General features: G+C 36.9%; 4 protein-coding genes across 4 annotated transcripts; all 4 read left to right on the top strand.

The window, feature by feature from the left end:
• Positions 1 to 9,235: 9,235 nt before the first annotated feature.
• On the top strand, positions 9,236 to 9,451 carry MONOS_7560 (uncharacterized protein; the record flags this gene model as incomplete). The annotated part of the gene is made up of 1 exon (XM_067877896.1): positions 9,236 to 9,451. One exon carries the CDS (start codon positions 9,236 to 9,238, stop codon positions 9,449 to 9,451), a length of 216 nt encoding a protein of 71 aa, XP_067734143.1.
• A 120-nt stretch (positions 9,452 to 9,571) lies between these two features.
• MONOS_7561 (putative Ubiquitin family) lies at positions 9,572 to 11,074 on the top strand (the record flags this gene model as incomplete). Its single annotated transcript, XM_067877897.1, has 3 exons — positions 9,572 to 9,667; positions 9,761 to 10,219; positions 10,529 to 11,074. 3 exons carry the CDS (start codon positions 9,572 to 9,574, stop codon positions 11,072 to 11,074), a joined length of 1,101 nt encoding a protein of 366 aa, XP_067734142.1.
• Positions 11,075 to 11,155: 81 nt separating this feature from the next.
• MONOS_7562 (uncharacterized protein) lies at positions 11,156 to 12,164 on the top strand (the record flags this gene model as incomplete). The annotated part of the gene is made up of 3 exons (XM_067877898.1): positions 11,156 to 11,214; positions 11,452 to 11,663; positions 11,968 to 12,164. 3 exons carry the CDS (start codon positions 11,156 to 11,158, stop codon positions 12,162 to 12,164), a joined length of 468 nt encoding a protein of 155 aa, XP_067734141.1.
• Positions 12,165 to 14,500: 2,336 nt separating this feature from the next.
• MONOS_7563 (putative Vacuolar amino acid transporter 2) lies at positions 14,501 to 18,067 on the top strand (the record flags this gene model as incomplete). The annotated part of the gene is made up of 5 exons (XM_067877899.1): positions 14,501 to 14,752; positions 14,827 to 15,092; positions 15,126 to 15,738; positions 15,957 to 17,367; positions 17,574 to 18,067. 5 exons carry the CDS (start codon positions 14,501 to 14,503, stop codon positions 18,065 to 18,067), a joined length of 3,036 nt encoding a protein of 1,011 aa, XP_067734140.1.
• Between the last annotated feature and the right edge of the window lie 635 nt (positions 18,068 to 18,702).

The following is an 18,702-nucleotide window of genomic DNA, read 5'->3' as shown; positions in this document are numbered from 1 at the left end:
AGGAGGAGAAGAGGAGGAGGAGAAGAGGAGGAGGAGGAGAAGAGGAGGAGGAGAAGAGGAAGGAGAAGGAGGAGAAGAGGAGGAGGAGGAGAAGAGGAGGAGGAGAAGAGGAGGAGGAGAAGAGGAAGGAGAAGGAGGAGAAGAGGAGGAGGAGGAGAAGAGGAGGAGGAGAAGAGGAGGAGGAGAAGAGGAGGAGGAGGAGAAGAGGAGGAGGAGAAGAGGAAGGAGAAGGAGGAGAAGAGGAGGAGGAGGAGAAGAGGAGGAGGAGAAGAGGAGGAGGAGAAGAGGAAGGAGAAGGAGGAGAAGAGGAGGAGGAGAAGAGGAAGGAGAAGGAGGAGAAGAGGAGGAGGAGGAGAAGAGGAGGAGGAGAAGAGGAGGAGGAGAAGAGGAGGAGGAGAAGAGGAGGAGGAGAAGAGGAGGAGGAGAAGAGGAGGAGGAGAAGAGGAAGGAGAAGGAGGAGAAGAAGAAGAAACCGGATTATTTGAGAATACAACTAAAGAAAGATCAGATGGAGTAGAAGAAGACATAAAATTTCATTATTGAAGTTGTTGTTGGTGAACTTCACAAAGAAGTTGAACACTATCACTCACAAAACGGGAACAAAGTAACTTTCCTTGAAAATATTAATATATAAATAACATTTATTCTTATCATCAAAAAAAGTAATTCAGATCACATATACGCAAAGAAGGAAAAAGAAAGAAAAATCTTTTTATGAATATTTGTGTAAATGCGCTCTAACAAAAAAAACGAAAGAAGGATGAATAAAGCTTAATCAGCTTCACAATAAATATAAGCAATATGATGCAAACAACAAACTCCGTTATAAGATTCCCGCAGATTTTTCTGTGATTTGAACATAATATTCATAAGCCATGTTTTCAATTGGATGCTTATCTTTGGACTTTCCTTTGATCTCTGAATTTTGTTCTTTTTTTCGGATTCTTTTTTCTCAGTTCCTTTCTTCGTTCATTTTCACTTATTTCCTTATTAACAAACTATTTATCTCTGCATTCAAAATCTTCATTGTAACAAAAAGTGAATTCCAAAAAATATTTTGGTCTATATTGAAGTGTTATTCATCATTCAGGCAATATTTATGAATCTTTGTTAGTGTTTTTCCGTGCTTCAAAAACGCTTCGCAGGCATTTCAATTTTCTGAAAAGAAAGTGTTACAGCAAATTGTTCAAAAGCAACAGTTGCATTTATAAATCATTCACAATTGATCGTTAAATAGCATATTTCATTGTTGCAATGAAAACAAACTTTATGAATTCGCTTTTTGATCAATGTCAATAGATAAATCATTGAATGATTTGCTTTTCAATTTCAGTTAATACAAATATTATTGTTAATTCAAAGCTAAATCAACGAAAGTTCTTGTTTTTTTTCAACGCACTTTAAATTACTAATCCAATCTGCTCTGAAAATGTGTAGAAAACTTGTGAATTATAATTCAATATTAATATAATACATTTCTTGATCATTTCACTGAACAAAAGTTAATTGAAAAATGAATATTTTAAATAGAAATCAATGTGATACTTTATAATAAAACATCAAATGCCGACATTTGAAAAACAGAAAAAATAAAACTAATGAAAAAAAAGAATTTCAATATTGAAACGAATTTATTTAATGATTGTCTACCCTGGGAGGCTGATTCTGGACCCAAAGCCTTCAAGGGACTGTGCTGGACCGGTCACAGCACAGTCCCAGGACGGAATCAGCCTAGCCCCATTTGTTTTGCTCTTGAGCGAAAACTGGGGTACCAGAAAGCATTTGTTTGAAGCAAATACTTAATGGCTTGAGCAGCAGACGAATCAAAAAACGTCATTCGTTTCAATATAAAATTCAACAAAAACAAAATTACTCATCAATAAGACCAGAACTTTTAAAACAAATTGTATCCAATTTTTTCCTATCATTTAATAGTTTTCTTGTGGCATTCCCTATTTCAAACATTTCTGTTTTGCGAGAATATTTTTTTGAGGATTTTATCATCCTTTCATCTCTTATGCTTTTTTCAAGGAAGTTCATTAACTCTTTTCCTCGGGAATTTTGTGGTGAACACACAGATCTGAAAATTTGATTACCTCGTTTCTCATAGAACAAATACGTCTTTATGGACTTCGCTTCAATTTTCCTCCATCGTATTTTATTTCCAGAAGAGTGTCTGAGTTAATAAAGAAATGAAGAAAATAAAAACAAAATTTACATAATTGCATCACACTTGACAAAATATCGCGTTGTCTTTTGATAATTATCCGAGTTGTTATGGAGGGAATCATATGAGTCATCTGTATGGTCTTTCAGAAATTTAATAAGTTCATCAATATTATTAAGTGAAGGTCCATTGGGCAAGTTATTTTTTACACAGTTTGTCAGATTCCCGAATTCTCCGTCACATTCACTTTTTCCATGTTTTTCACAAAAAAAGGAAAGAGTTGTTCGTTTGCCTTTGACGGGAGAAGAGTTGTCAGAAAGAAGAAAATGCATAAGCTGGGAATTCCGAAAGTGTGGCCCTGTATCACATACAAAATGAAGAGTTTGCTTGTCTTTAACGATTTTATCTTCCAAAACTTGCTTCAGACATTCAATGGTGAAACGGTAGTCGTGAGATAGAGCGTTTGAGAAGAAGTTAAAAATGTGCTTTTCTTTGTCTCCTTTCTTGTTAACAATGTAAACAATTACACAAAAATGTGTGATTTCCTCTTTTTCGTAATAATCTCGGCTTATTTGATTTTTGCAAATAGGAAGCGTCCAATTCTCTTTAAAGTCGAACAAAACCAACGCTTCCGAAAATGCAATGTTCCTTTTGATTTGATGGAAGTGCTGACGTTGATTTGACGCCAGAAAACGATGCTTTTCAATTAGTCTTATTGTTTGTTGCTCTTGATCATTCAATGTTTGTGATTTTGTTTTAAGATATTCTTCTTTTTTCTTCAGATGATTGAACATTTCACATAAGTTACACAAGTCAGTTCGCCTGGAAGCCCTTTTGAGGTGTTTTGTCTTTTTGTAGAAAGAACTTTTTGACATTTTAATATTCGTGGTTTCCATTAGCTTTCTGAATAGCTGCGCTTTTGTTGTATTAATGATACGAACTTTTTGTTTTTTAATATGTGAATAAGAATTGTTTGGAGAACCATGAAAGAATGGATTATTGACGCTTGCATTTTGTGTATCTTGATGTCGATAATTGTGAAGTGTTGAAAAGTATTGATTAGGATTTGTTGATCTGTTTTTTGTTTCACTCAAATGGCTGGATGAAATCATTTCTGGAAAGAGAGATTGTTTTCCATTTGGTTTTGTAGATGCGGTTGAATTATGAGTGAGATGATTATTAATTGTAGTATTATTAGTTTCATTGTCTTTTGAGTTCGTTTGATAATTGCATTCAGAAGAAAATTCGTTTGAAAAATGAAGAAATGAAGTGTCTATTTCAGATGGGATGGAACATCCGGAAGGTCGATTTGATAAATCAAATAAGGTCGATTTTTTGTGGTGATTTTCTGATGAAGAATGAACCTCAGTAATTTCATCATCATATATTATTGAAGGTGAAGTGGAATGATGTGGATTTGTCGTATTAGGATGAAGTGAATAAGAAGGATCTTGCAATAAACCATCACAATTAATGCAAACCGAACGAACATTTGTTTTACTCTGATTCATTGATGAAATATTATTCGAAAAAGAACTTCCTTGATGTGATAGTCCCAATTGAAACAAATTTGGTGAAGCAATATCGGAAACAGGAATGCATCCACGATTCTCCTGAGAGTAAACAATCATAAACGGAATTGAACCTTTATTTATGTGAGAGTTTGTTTCTGTTGTAATTTCATTATTAATGAAGGATATTTCTCCGTCGTTACAAATATACCAACAATCTTTGTATGATGAACATTTTGGTGATGGGCATCTGCTTCTACACATTGCATAAAAATGTCCACAATCTTTCGACCCTCGATAAAACAGAACTGCTATCAATCGATAATTGCACATATTTTCTGAATGGAAAGGAAAAGCCTTAATTGTTTCTTCATTCTTTAAAAATGAAATTTGTAATGGAATGTTGTATATTTTCTTTTGATCAAATTTATCAGATTCAAGTGTGATTGTTAAAATATGAGGGAATTGAAGGATATTCATTGTTGAATATTGATCTGTATTTTTCTGACATCTGAGACAAAAGGCCTCTCTATTGTTTGTATTTGTTTGACCTGATGAAAATGATTCATTAAATTCCGAAATGACATCTGAACCGTGAAGTCGAATTAATGGAGTTGATTCACAAATTCCATACTCATATGATCCACATTCACAACATTTTCTTGGAAATGATTGGTTCGTTCTCATTTGGTTTGCTAATGCTGGTGTTATTGATATGAGATCCTGGTACATATTAAAAAATGTTTCATAACATTCTTGTTGTTCACCCTTTTTCAGTCCATGCCTTTTTTCCCAACATCTCACAAAAGGCAAGGACCAAGATTGTGGGACATTATCATTGTTTATGTTAACTGAAAAATCCAAAGGTTGGACAATGTCCAGCAAACGATGCAAATAGTGTGAAATCTTCCCTTTTCGTGTACAAAATCGTTCTGAGTGCAAATAAATAGAACGGAACACTTGTAGCATTGCAGCGAGATAACAAGTGTTTCCCATGTTTGGTAACGGATAATAATTCTTGTTTTCTCTCTGTGTTCCAGTTTGTGCAGCGTGCTGATTATTCTTTGAACAGCATTCGATGATTGAGCTGCAAGAAGAAATCGAGCCTTGACTATTCTTTATTGAATTTTCATTGGTTTCGTTGGAATAATGCAGTTCTTCATTTTTTTCAATCTCCATATTTTCTCCATTATTGCTTTGCGATGCTAATTCTGATAAATCCAAATTTATTTCCGGTTCGAAACAGCTTTCTTCATCCATTTCACATTGAACGTCCAAAAGTGAAATTTCATCATCTATCTCCATGTGAATGAATTCATTGTATTTTGAATTGTTTGATTCTTCTACTGTCTGCAAATATTCGCTTCTTGTGTTGTTCTCTGTGAAATAATGATAAAGAGGATCTTCATCTTCTTCCATTTCTTCGCTGCAGTTTATGATTTTGAAATCATCATCTATTTCCATTGAAGATTCTGAAAGTGATAATTCTTCAACACTTTTAATTAAAGAACCCAATAAGAAGACAAACTGTTATTCTGTTGTGACAACTTACAAATGCATTTCGATGATTCGGTTGAATTTTCATTTATGAAATCAGTGAAAACTTTTTCATCTTCTGGGCTCATCTCTGTAAAAATGTTAATATATGACAAAGAACAAATTAAAGATGAACAGTTACACATTTTTTCAATAAAGAATTAGATCAAACTTCGTTTTGATGGGGGAAGAGCAGCTTTTTTTGGAGTTCGAAAATCAAACGATGTGAACGAGCTATTATCCTTTGCGTGATAATAGCTTCCATGAGAACATTCAAAACCCAAATCGATCAATTGCGAGAGGGCATATTCCTGGCAAACACATTTTAAAAGCGTCACTTTTGTATGTGGATTTTCTTCTCGATTATACGCAGACGCTAATCGCAAAATTACATATCGATTTCGATCTTCAGTAATCAAAAGTTTAAAAGAGTTTAATTAATATAAATACAAAGACGAAAAATAAAAACAAACCGTTAAATATATTTTGAATCTAGGGAAATATTTTTTTACCCGTATTTGTATGGAAAAACATGTACTTCAGCATTTCCACACAATCATTTGCAGATTTGTTTGATAGATACTCCCAAACATCTCTGCATTTTTCGCTTTTCCTCGAGTTTGATAAAAGAGAAAACTTGATTCGTTCCATGATTCAACAAAAAATAGTTTATTCTTTGTGATAACAAAGTTCCACAAATGGGATGATCTGCGAAATCTTTTATTGTTGATAATTTTAACTTTTAAAAACAAACATCAATGCGTGGAAAATGAATATAGAGCACATGCATTTTTTGAATTGATGGATATTGAACACTTTTCAAATTTCAAGAATATGATTTTATTTAACGTTTTCACTGAGAATTTTCTAAATTATTAGTTTATCCTGACAAATATTCGTTGAACGAAAGGGGAAAAAATGTGTTTCTGCAGAACGGAAGCTTGCACCGATACAACTTTTGAATAAAACAAGGTTTGGCTGCTTTAAACGATTTTAATTCAAAGCAATACAAATTTTCACAAATTCTCCTTTTTATTCCGTTTTGTGTCATTTTAATTCAGCAAAAGTGAATTGCAGAGATTCCAATTTAAAAAGCAACAATTATTGAAAAAAATATTGGCTTTTGAAAAAGATGTGCTTTTATTTAACGATGTTCGACAAAAAAATCACATGAATATATTTGCTCAATCAATTGCAGAAAACACATCCAATGTTTTCTTATCAATCCACAGTTTTCCAGCACATTCAAATTCATTTATTTGCTTATTTTTGATTTTCTCTCCTTTGAATAAGTATTTATTTATAAGGCATCTGAAACCAGACATCCTTTTAGTTAAAATTTTCATTAGGCTTAAGAGAGAATATTCGAAAAACCATACAGCACAAACAAATTTATATTTCAAGAAGTTAACTCAGTGAGATCAATGCTGAATGAGAGATCACTAAATAAATAAGAATGAATATTTGAGGAAGCAACGTACCTAGAAGCAGTTATGCAGATGATAAAAAGCAAGAGATATCAGAACTTGATGAACGACATAATATGACTCCAACGAGTGCAGCTGAAGCAGTAAGGGAAGAACAATGAGGAAGGAAGAGAAAGAGATAATTGCAACGAGGGAAAAGAGGAAGATGAGAAAAAAAAAGGAAATAAAAGAATTGAAGTTATATACCGAGACGAAAAGTCGAACAATGTTGCTGAACATATATCGGAATATGGAAGAATTGAAAGTTTTGTCGAGTATTCACAAGAATAATATGAAAAAGTTTTGATACTGTCTATTTATCTGTTTTAGAAATGTTTTTAAGTGAAAGTTGAAGAAGATGTGATAGTAGAAGAAAAAAAAGAAAAAATAGAGAAAAATAGGAAGAAAAAGAAGCGATTAAACCGATAAATGAAACAGCAACGCATAAAAAAGTTCGTTCAAATGAAAGTGGTGAACAGCAAAGCCAATGAGAATGATCGAGAAGATCTGGATACATCGCAATCCATCAATTTCTTGATCTGATTATAACATCGACTTTTTCTATTTTAAAACATATGCTTTTATTAATGAAACTTTGGATTCATTCCTGTCGAATTTTTGGTAGTTTTCTCATAAAACAAGCGAAAATACAAGTTATTCTCATTCATCATCATCGTCAACAATTGGCTCATTGCCTTATCATTACTCTTCGCCAAGCAACATGAAAGCACGAAATTCTTCATTCACTTCTTTTTCTCCTTCTCCTTCTCCTCCTTCATCATCATCATCTTCTTCTTCTTCTTATCAGCATTCTTTATCAACCATTTCACTCAACTCACATTTTCCTTCATCAAAATTCATTTTTCTTTCACAATTATCGAAAAAATACTTTTATCTCCTATCATATTGCAACCTCATCTTCAAACAAACTTGTTTCTTCCTTAGCCAATATTGCTCAATTGCAGAGCTTCAGCAGATAATTTTTTCACACATCTTCCACAATCACGCAACTCTTTCATCTTCCATTCGACTATCTTTCATTTCTGAGCTTCAGCTTCCTTTCAACTTTCAATCAACAGTCTATCTGTTTCAAAATAATCATTCTAAAATGGCTGCACCAACTTCAAAATATTTATTAAACTTCAAAAAGTTCTGTGAAGCATCGCATTTACAGTTGGAATTGCTCTCAATTTGTGATTAGAGTTTTGGATCAAGAATTTGGTTTATTCTTGTTTACTGGTTTTTTTAATTGTTCTTTTCAAACTTATTGAATTTTTGAACATGTTAAAAATATTAAAATAGTCACAAAAAAATAAGCTTCAATGTTGATTTATGATCTTTTGGTTGAGTATTAAAAAAATACTAAATAACAAATAAACAATTGAAAAGAGATATACACAAAAGTCACTAATTACAATTATGAATGACCAATAAAACAAAGGAAATGGCATATGCATAAGAAGTCAATTTGATTGTTTATCCTGTACACTTCTCGAAAGAACTGAAGAAATCTGATATACACAAGCAAACTTAATTGTTGTTTCTTAGTCAAATATTAACATTCTGTTATGTCTCCTTTTATTTTGCAATCAACAAAATCGGAATTTTATGAATATTAACTATTCAAAGTTCGGCATCATACAATCTGTAATGAAATTTCAAAAAATAAAAGGAAAGGAAAGGAAAACACTTCGAAGGATCATCATTTTGAGGTGAATGACTTCATCAACTGTTTTAACTTTCTGATGCGAAAATTGAAGAAGCCAAAGTGAAGTTTGTTGGTCAACTTTTAAAAAATTATCTCACATCTCTTGCACATTTTTATTTCAGGAAAACAGCACAGCATTATTCTTTTCATTCTATTTTTTTTTTTTGACTTCGTCTTATTCAACTAAAGCAGAACGCAGATCTTCTTCTCCATTCAGGAGGCAGAGCAGCGAAGAGAAGAAAGCGGAAGGAGATGATAAGTAATTATCATCTTCATCTTCGCCTGCAATTAACTCTTCGTATGCGTCGGCGGTTTCGTCGTCATACACGTCTGCAGCAGCGATGGACGATATCGATAGACGGATGCTAATTGCTGTGTCAGAAGAAGCTGGGGCGCATGCAAATAAAAAGAATTCGTAATTAAGGGAGCAACAGACGCTTCAAGGGATATGTTGTGGCTCGGAGGGGAGTTCTGAATGGAGGTGTTTCGTGTGCTGATGATGTTGTGCTTTAGGTGGTGCTTTCTGTTCCGTTTGTTGGTCAAGCTCCATCGCTTGCAGCATCTGTGAGCACGAAGTCGGGGAAAAAGCGGATCGTTGCAGCTGCAGATGTGAATGCGCTCACATCGATCTGCGATCTATTTGACCCGTCGCTACTTCCGTCGGTGATAAATCGGCTGGTGTCGCAATTACTGCAGTCGAGGCGTGTGGTGGAAAAGCTGGAAGGTGAAGGGATGGGATGAAGGAGAAGAGGAAAGGAGTGAAGAGGAAAAGATTTAAGAGGAAGAAAAGGAGAGAGCGAATAATGAGAAGAAGGGGATTGAGAAGTGACTGGTTTCGTTGACGCAAATGATCGGAACAGAGCGGATTGTCCCACTGCGTGATGTGAGCGAGAAGATGGTGATGAAGGAAGGGAAGGCAATTCTGTCGGCTGATTGTACTTGTGGGGAATTTGAGCTATTTGAGTGGGCGACGGGGCTGCGGACGTCTATTTCGCTGAATGAGCCATGCAAGATGGTTGAAAACAACAAGAAAGATGGAATGAATGGGGAAAACATGATCTAAAAATCGAAAGAAGAAATCAATTGCGGTGTGAGACAGGACAACACATCGCTTCTAAATGGTATGCGGAAGATTTGGTGACGAGGAGGTGATGCTACAGTTGTGATTGTGGGAGTTAGGCAGATGAGAGAAGGAGTAGAAGCAAGGAAAGTGGAGGTGACTCTGAGCAACTGCACAGTGATTACGCGTGTTCATGTGTTTGGGAGTGTGCTTGCGCAGGTGTTTGATGCAGAGATGCAGCTGACTGGGTTGGAGGAAGGAAGTCAGGCAGAGGTGGAAACAGCAAAGGTGGTGAGGTCGTTCAACACGTAGGACAAGAGGCTGAGCACAGAGCAAGAATACATCCAGCGAAGACAAACGGCAGCAGAGCGGCTGGGGAACGCGCTGGATGCGCCTTCTGTGCTGATGCACGGGGTTGTGACGCAGGAGACTTGGAGGAAGGAGGCGAGTGCATTTTCAGGGGATGCAATCTGCGCAGGAGCAGCAAGCGGAGAGATGATGGTAGACACGATGGCGAGGAAGAAGAAGAAGATGATGATGATGAACGTTGTGATAGGAGAGGGAATGGAAGCAGCGCAGAACTGGAGGAGAAGCGTTTCAGACTGGAAGAACATCAACTTTTTGGGGGTTACAACTGCAGTTGTACTGAACGAAGCACTGTATGAAGGAAAGAGGAGGCGTGCTGTTATCCCGAAGGAAGTGATTGCAGGGAAAGGGCAGAGCACTGTGATAGTGGTGGCTACAGACAATGAGTATTTCGTTGCGAAAAAGGTATGAGTGGATCTGAATCTGTGCCGTGGGAGAAGGAAAACGGAGGGAAGAGAAAAAGAAAAAAGAGAAGGATAATTGAGAGAAATGAGGCTAATGAATGTGTTTGACCCGAAGAAGAATGTTTTGCAGAAGATGCACTCGGAGCTGATTCTGAAAGAAAGTGTTGAAAAGAAGATATTGTGAAGCAATTGATGAAAACGAAAAGCAAGAGAAAAAGGAAGAAGAGAAGGAGAGGTAAGAGAAGGAGAAGAATTGCTGGAGAGGAGTTTGAGGAGGTGTGTGGCGTCGGTGGAGAATGTGGAAAAATAGCTGAGGTCGCAGCTGATAGACAAGAAAGAAGAGGAGAAGGTATTTGAGAAAGTGCTTCCATTGGGACTGGATGATGGGGGTTTCATTGAGGCAGAAGAAGAAGAAGAAAGAGGAAGAAAGAGCAGTGTGAAAGGAGCATCGGGACGAGCATTCAAAGAAGGAGGAGATTTGGGGAAGATGGTAGTGCAGGTGAGGACGATGCAAGGGAAGATAATTCGAGTTTGCGTGACGAAGGAGACGACGGTGGCGGAGCAGAAGGAGCTTGTGCAGAAGAAAGAAGGGATTCTGCCTGACATGCAGAAGATTGTCTTCAACGATATGCAGCTGAGTGACATGTGCACGATGAGCGGGTGCTTCATCCGGAACAACGAAGAGCTGAAGCTGATGCCGCGTCTGCTGGGGGGTGCAATGGATGTTCAAGGGCAGATGGGGCAGATGGGGCAGATGGAGAAAGGATCGAGGCCTGGATCGAGAATGGCAACGCCGATGGTTGGGATGGCTAGGGCAGGGGCAGAGGCAGGATTAGGGCAGAGTCCGAGAATATAGATGCAGTCGAATGCATGGCAGAGGATAAGCAATGCTGGTGCGATGCCTCGTTGGGCATATGGCTTTTGTGGCTCTTTCTTAATGGCTATTCCATCAGATCCTCAGATAGCGATGCCTATGGGAATGCGGATGGAATCAGAGTATATGTGTAATGTTTTCACTTCTGGTTCTTGTGTTTCTTAAAACTCTATTGGAGATGATGAGCTTTGTACCTGGAAAGAAGAAGAGAAAATGCCAGTTGCGAAGTTCCAGCAGGTGGAGAACATGAAGGAATACCGAGAGAACTAATATCATCGTGTGGCGTCATTTCATTCTGTGCTGGTTGAGTGGAACCATTTCTTCCTGGGCTTTGCGCGATATCTGTTTGGGTGTGCCAGGGAGAGGGTGGGCAGGGATACGCGTGAGTGTGGAAGGTCTGTTCCTTTAGTGTCAGCGAATGTGATTGAATGCACCGATTCGTTTGCATCAGCAGCGTTTGAAGCTGCGCTGACACATGTTTGTGTGCACCCTGTTTGCGAGGAGAAGGCGATTGAGATGAGGGGAGGAAGAGCGAGTGTGTTTATTAGGAGCATGGCACAGCCGCAGTGCTGTTTGTGAAGGAGATGGAGGAATTAGAAAGAGGGAAAGAAGGAATAGAAGGAGAAGAAAAAGGAGAAGGAGAAAAGGAAAGAGAAAGAGAATAAGAGAGACAAGTGAGGAAACAAGGGCTGTACTTGAGTGGCTTGGGGAAACGAGTGGAGATGAAGCAGGTGGTTGTGTAAAAGTTTGTGTATGACGTGAGCGAAGAGTGGGAGATGAATGAGGAAGGGAGGAAGGCGAGGAAGTATGTGGAGTGGGAGAAGATGCTAGCGGTGCGTGTGTGTGCGATGCGGTGCTGACAAACACGACGTCAGCGCAGAGGTCGGTGGAGGTGCTGATGCAGGTGCCAGGACGGTCAATTGTGCTGCAAAGGGGCAGTGCGACGAGGACACGGAGCGTTGTTCCGGGTGCGTATGTGATGCAGACGGTGTCGCATGAAGTCTATTTCCAGGAGAATGGGGAGTTTATGCACTATCCAGCGTTGGTGATGATGCGGGGGCGGCATGTGTGATGCAGCCGAGATGGAATGCACCGGGTGAGGGTGGAAGTTGAAGGTGTGGCTGGTGATAAAGAGGAAGCAAGCTTGTCATAGGAAAAAAGATCTTGCCATAGGTGTGGAATACAACATCACCAGCCGAGTGCAAAAAGTTCGAGAAGAAGAAAAAGTGGAGATACTCGATCCGTTCGTTCGAATAGGTTTCAAAGATGGTAGGGCAGCGCTGATGAACGAGTCTAGATGGTTGAATGCAGAAGACGGAGACTCTTGAGGGTTGATGCTCACACTGGTTGCGCTTCACATTTTTTGATGTTCTCTGGGTGACTTCTTCAAATACACTCCATTCAATAACAACATCTTGTTCAACTTCATTTTTTAACTCTTCTTGAACTCTTTCAAATGCTCAATTCACTTACTCCTTCCGGCTAAATATTCTTCATCGTCAAATTAAAAATGTTCAAAATTGTTATTGACAACATGAAATATTTCCCTCTGAAAATTCACCGATCGTTGTAATAGTTAAATGCAGAAGTTATATTTTTTGAGAATATTGCAACAAAAAAACGAATTCAAAAAATCCAAAAATAAATTAAACTTTTAAGAAAAAACAAATTACAAACAACCAATTATAAAAATGCTTTTTTTGCTTTAAATTTTAGTGAGATGTATTTGCTAATACGAAACGTTGATATCAATTCTGAGATTTGAAAATATCTGATTGAATAAAATTTTATATACGTATCTTAATATTTAATTTTCTTAAAAAAGAATCGAAACATTCATTGTAAATTTTATAAACATCTATTTTCAAGATGGATCAAAAAGAAAAAACTCTAATTCACCAAAAATCAGCAATTGAAATTTTTATGAGATCAAAAAACATAACTTTTTAAATCTGATTGATTGTCGAACAAATGAAGTTTGTGACATGTTTTTAAATATTATCATGATAACATTTGTTTTTCAAGAATAACGTAAACTGAATGAAAAAAAACAATGTCAATGTTTCAAAATTATGATAAAATGCGACCATTCAAGTTAAAAATAAAGGATTTCGAAGAGTTTCACGAGAGATTTTATCTTTATTGATTTTTCGATGTTTTCCGTTCATATTCTTCACATGTTGATAACTTTCGAACCGAAAAAAATCAGACCGAAAATTTTGACAGAAAAAGTATGATCCCAAAAAGAATTACCCAGATTTATTCTTCAAATTTCAAAAAACTGATTATGAGTTTGGATTTTATTTGAACAAAAATTTTCTTTTGCGATTCTGAAATTAAATTCACCATTGTTCCGATTCAAAAATATTTCTTGAAAAAGTTCTAACATGATAATATAAAAAGAATTGAATGGCAAAGGTTTTGTTCAGCTCAAATCATGAATAAACTATTTGGAAAAATAACAATCTTCTCATTATGAATAATAAAATGAAAAAAAAGTTTTTAGAAAAAATTTAATAACAAATTAAAACCATAAATAAATTCATACAAAACAACGCTTCTATAGTGTAATGGTTAGCACCTAGGACTCTGAATCCTGTAATCCTGGTTCGAATCCAGGTAGAAGCAATTTTCTTTTCCATTTTAATTATTGTTCAATTTTTTTTCGCTGCAAACTTCTTTCATCAAAATACTACCATTTATTTTATATGACGATTCTGAGGGATTCATTTTCTATTAGACACATTCATCATTCAAAATGTCATTTACAAGAAAAATGATAATATATCCAAACAATATGCTTCAACATTTAAAAATTTAAAGAAGTTGTTCGCTATTTCAATTAATTGTGCACACATGTTCCTTTTCAAATGAATATTATGCATTTGTTGCACGGTTTATTAATGGACATTATTTCGAATTTTCAAAATATGTTCAACCAGCGAAAGATGAATCAATTTATCCAACACCAGACATTCAAAATACTGCTTCAAACTTCTATGCACTTCAATAGAATTTCGACTTGAAACTGCTATCCATTAATAAAACTGGACAAATGAGAAAAATAGTTATTTTCACAAGTTGTCACTTTTTGCAATGATATGATTATTCTGCACAAATTTGCATTATTGAGAAATATTTTGTAAATGAATTTGATAGTTAACGATCACAAATTATCATTTCTTATTTCAAAAGGAAACCATTCATTTGATGCCTTTTAAATTCATTCAGTAAAAACTTTTCGCGTTTTCTCCAAATCGAAATGCTTAATAGAAATCTTTATTTCTAATATAAAATCGAATGTAAGTTTTGTACAAGTGGCTTTGGGTGGACTAATCTTCAAGTAATATTTTGATGTGTTAATGTGGGAACTTGATCAGTAAAGAGAAGGTTGTGAATATTGCACTCATGGTGAAATCAAAAAAAGCACCTTTACAAAAAGTTCCATCAAAGAAAAAGGCTGCATCTGTTTTTTCTGGAACAGCAAATTTGGCAAACACAATCGTTGGAGCTGGAATACTTGGTCTTCCATTTGCTTTTGCTAAATCTGGATTGGTGCCAGCTATATTGATATTTTTGGTAATGATCCTTCTTTCATATGTATCATTCACTTTCCTTATGTATGCTGCGGATGCTACATGCTTATACACGCTCGGGAGTGTTTGACTATTTGGATTAGATAAACTTTAAAATTTTTGATAATTTTTTTGATATTTTCATAAATTTTGTTTCAGATTGGAGGGAGATTATTTGGTCCTATTGGCATATTTTTTGTCGGAGCTTGCACATTTTTGCAGTGCTTTGGGTTTCTTTGGGCATATGTAATTCTTGTTGGAGATTTTATTCTTTCTTTACTACGAGCAGCCGGAGTTCCGGAAGGAAGTGTTACGTTACAACGCTGGTTTATAACAATCATTCTGGGATTTTTCTTCTTTCAACCTCTATCATGGTTTCGTCGAGTGGATTCATTGAAGACTGTAAGTTCACTTGCAATCATTGCGTTTATTTATGCAATAATTGTTGTTTTTATAAGATTTGTTGCTCCAGCGGATGGAATGCCACCACACATCCCCGCAGAGGCAGTGCATCCTTCTTTGACAATTATTCAATGCTTTTCAACTTTATGCTTCGCATTCGGGTGCCAACAGAACATACCAATTATCCAAGGAGAACTCGGACACAAAAGCATACGATCAATGAAAAAAGTTGCAATCTTTACACTTAGTCTTGTTGGAGTGTTGTATCTATGCTGCTCGCTGTTTGGATACATACAGTTTACTGATTTGTTTTTTTCAGCAGAATCTGGAGGAAATATATTGACGATGTATCCAGATAATGATGTTGTTGTACTAATTGCGCGTATTGGCTTCATTGCAGCCCTGATATGTTCATATCCCGTTATGATGATACCAACCCGTGCTGAATTACTGGGAATTATTAGATGTGCAGTGGATCTGATAACAATGAAAGACAAAGCCGAACTGAAAAGGAGATACAGCGGTGGAAGAGGACCTCCTCCTTTGATTCCAAAAGAATGGAAGAACGTGATCGTGTTCGGGAAGCTCACTAAGCATCATTTTGCAACAGGGCTGATCGGATCAGGAATGACTGTTATTATGTGCGTGCTGGCTATCTTTTTGCATAAAGTTTGATCATTTGAAACAGATAAATAATTCCTGCAAATATTTTTATTTTATTAAACTCTCGAAATCGTGTTGACTTTTCTCGAATGAAGTTAATGAACATATTTTTATTTATTTTAGAAAAATATTTATTCGATATTGTACATTAATATCATTTTGAAATATTTTTTTTTTAATTTATTTTTTTTACCAATTTGTTGACATTTATAAACTTGAAATAGGTCTCGTTTGTGTTTGACATATTTGGGTCAACAGCCGGAACATGCGTGACATTTGTGGTACCATGCATGTTTTTCATCCGTGTGTCCACTCAGCCCTGGCGATTTGTGAATGAGAAGAGGCTTCAGGTCATCGAAGGATTGCCAGAAACACCAGAGAATGAAGTCAAAGAAAAGAAATCTGGCGTGGAATACATTAAAGAGAAAGGAGAGGAGATTGAAGTTATTGATGGTGAAAACTATGTTGACTCCGATGAAGACGAAGAGGAGGAAGAGGAAGACGATGATGACGATGACTACGAAGGCAACGAATCTGTTGAAATGTCGAGTGTAACAAGCAATCCTATTTCTTCACGGTCAAGCAGATTCAAAGCAAAAGAAATGGAAAATATTCCATCGAATCATCCGAGCAATGACTCATCTGCAGATCCCAACGTGAAGTACGACACGACCACCGACGACGAAGGCTTCGATTCTGACGATGACTCCAACTCTGATTCTGACTCTGAAGGCGAAGGCGATAACTACGATGCAGCTCCAACTTCGTTTGTTCCGGCCTCGTCTAACTCTTCCCAGTCTTCTGGATCGCGCCATTCATCTGCGCTGAGGATGACGGCGTCTCCAACTTCGATTGCTCAAACGCCATCGTCAAACACAATGACCATTCCACACCGCTCTCCATCGTTTTACGCCGATCAGCCTTTTGAAGCAACGCCATCTGCGACAGCAACAGAGATCAAGTTTGACCCCTCACAAGCAGCACCTAGTGCTGGGCCTTCTCGGCAGAGCTCGCAAACACCGCCTTCGATAGCAGCTCAGCCTTCTTCGATCCCCTCTGCATCGTCAAGTGTTTTCACAACCTCGTCTACTCAGCCTACTCCAACAAACCCAGGGATGACGACATCTTCCTCGTCTACAGGATTTGCTGCACCAACCCCGCGAACAGGAATGCACTCCACACCTTCCACCTCCTTTTTCCAGTCGCCTTCAACTGGCTCAATGCCAATTTCGTCGACCACTCCTCCGACTTACCCGACTTCTCCATCGCCAACCACACCTTCATCACAAGCAACACCTTCGTCGCTAACACCACAGCCGGAGGCTCCTCGCTCTGCCGTGTCGCCACACGTCTCTTCACCTTCCTCAGTTGGCTCATCGATGAACATGACTGCTGCTCTTTCAGCCTCTCCCTCTTCAAGTGCCATGGGCTCCCAGGCGATGGGTTCTTTGCATTCGGCATCAAAGCAGGCAATCACATTGCCACAACATGCATCTTCCACAAGACTGGGATTCACTCCATCAAGAGTGAACCTCTCATCCACGCAATCCATCCACTCCGCAATGGACGGAATGACAAAGAGACCTTCTTTCTTTTCGCCAAGCTATGCAGTTATGACAGATGCTGCTGCTAATGGTATGCAACAAAGCTGCATTTTATGGTTTTGAGTCTTTTTTGATTGTGGTGTTTTTGAAGTGTTGTTACAGTCTTTAAGGCTTCAAGTGTTGTATTGCTGTTTTATTTATCAATTCTTTTATATAAATTTATTATTATTAATTTTTTTTTAAATATGCTTTGCTTGCATCCTTTGTCTTTTTCTCGCTCACACTTATAATTCGCAGATGGTCATGATGAGGTGCCAGATGCCATCCCTCCAGAGTTAACTCCTGAAGAAGTGCAAAGCAAGAGACTCAAATCTGGCGATTCTGCAACAAGAGTTGTTCGAAGAAGAAAGCACACAAATAAGAAGAGTGTTCACCGCAAACCGATCAGACGAAGCAAATCTGGAAATGGCAGCACAACAACACAGCGAATGAGACACAGGCCAAACGAACCATCAGATGCTTCATTGAGATCCGCAATGGACGAAGACGAATCAGCGAAGGAGCGCTCTTTAAGAAAGGAAAATGTCGCAGCAGATACCTATGAGTTGGATGCAGAGGTTGTGGAGATGCATCAGAACAGACTGCAAGAGTTGCTTGTTCCAAAGAAACATCTTTCACTGCCTGTATGCTTTGCCTGGACGTTACTGTTTCTTGGAGTAATATTTGGGCTTATGTCACTTGCCATGGCGATTATATTTGATACCGATCTTCATGTCTCAATCGGACTCTAAAATTGTGCTATGGAAAATGTTTGATTTTTTTATTATCTTTTTTGAAAGGATGAAGCATCACAAAACTGTTGCGATGCTGCAACCCATCTTTTATTTTTCTAATTTTATAAAATATTTTTTGGGAAAGCTTGTTCTAATTTGTTTCTAATTAGTTTTCTAATTTTTAGTACATTAGATCATCAAAAATTGTTAATTTTTATCACGTTGGAATTAGCTGTTTCCATTGCACGTTTTGCTCTTTTTCATTCATTTTTTTTAAACTTTCCTTTCTTTTCCTTTCTTTTTTTATTTTTAAACCGAAAACTGTCATTCATAGCTATAATTCAGTGAAGTCTGTTTTAAAAGCTTATTTTTAAAAGTGTTCATTTTTTATTTTTTTCATTATTTTGTTTTATTTTTCCAAATAATCTTTGTTTCAATCAATTTTTCCAATTGTTGGCATTGAGGGTTTCTTTTTGTTCATTTTGAGTGATTATTCTATTTTGACACTTGTTGAGAGGTACTTTGATGTACAAAAAATATAAGAGTTAGTTTTGATGTTACAAAGATTATTCACTTTTGAGAAGAAAAAGTTTTTGACCTTTGTCAATTCACTTCTTGCCAATTTTTATTTCCCCTTCTTTCTCTTCATCCCT

This window comes from Monocercomonoides exilis (genome assembly GCF_001643675.1).
Source record: "Monocercomonoides exilis strain PA203 chromosome Unknown scaffold5-2102611, whole genome shotgun sequence".
NCBI lineage: Eukaryota > Preaxostyla > Oxymonadida > Polymastigidae > Monocercomonoides > Monocercomonoides exilis.
This window is presented reverse-complemented; position numbering and strand designations above follow the sequence as displayed.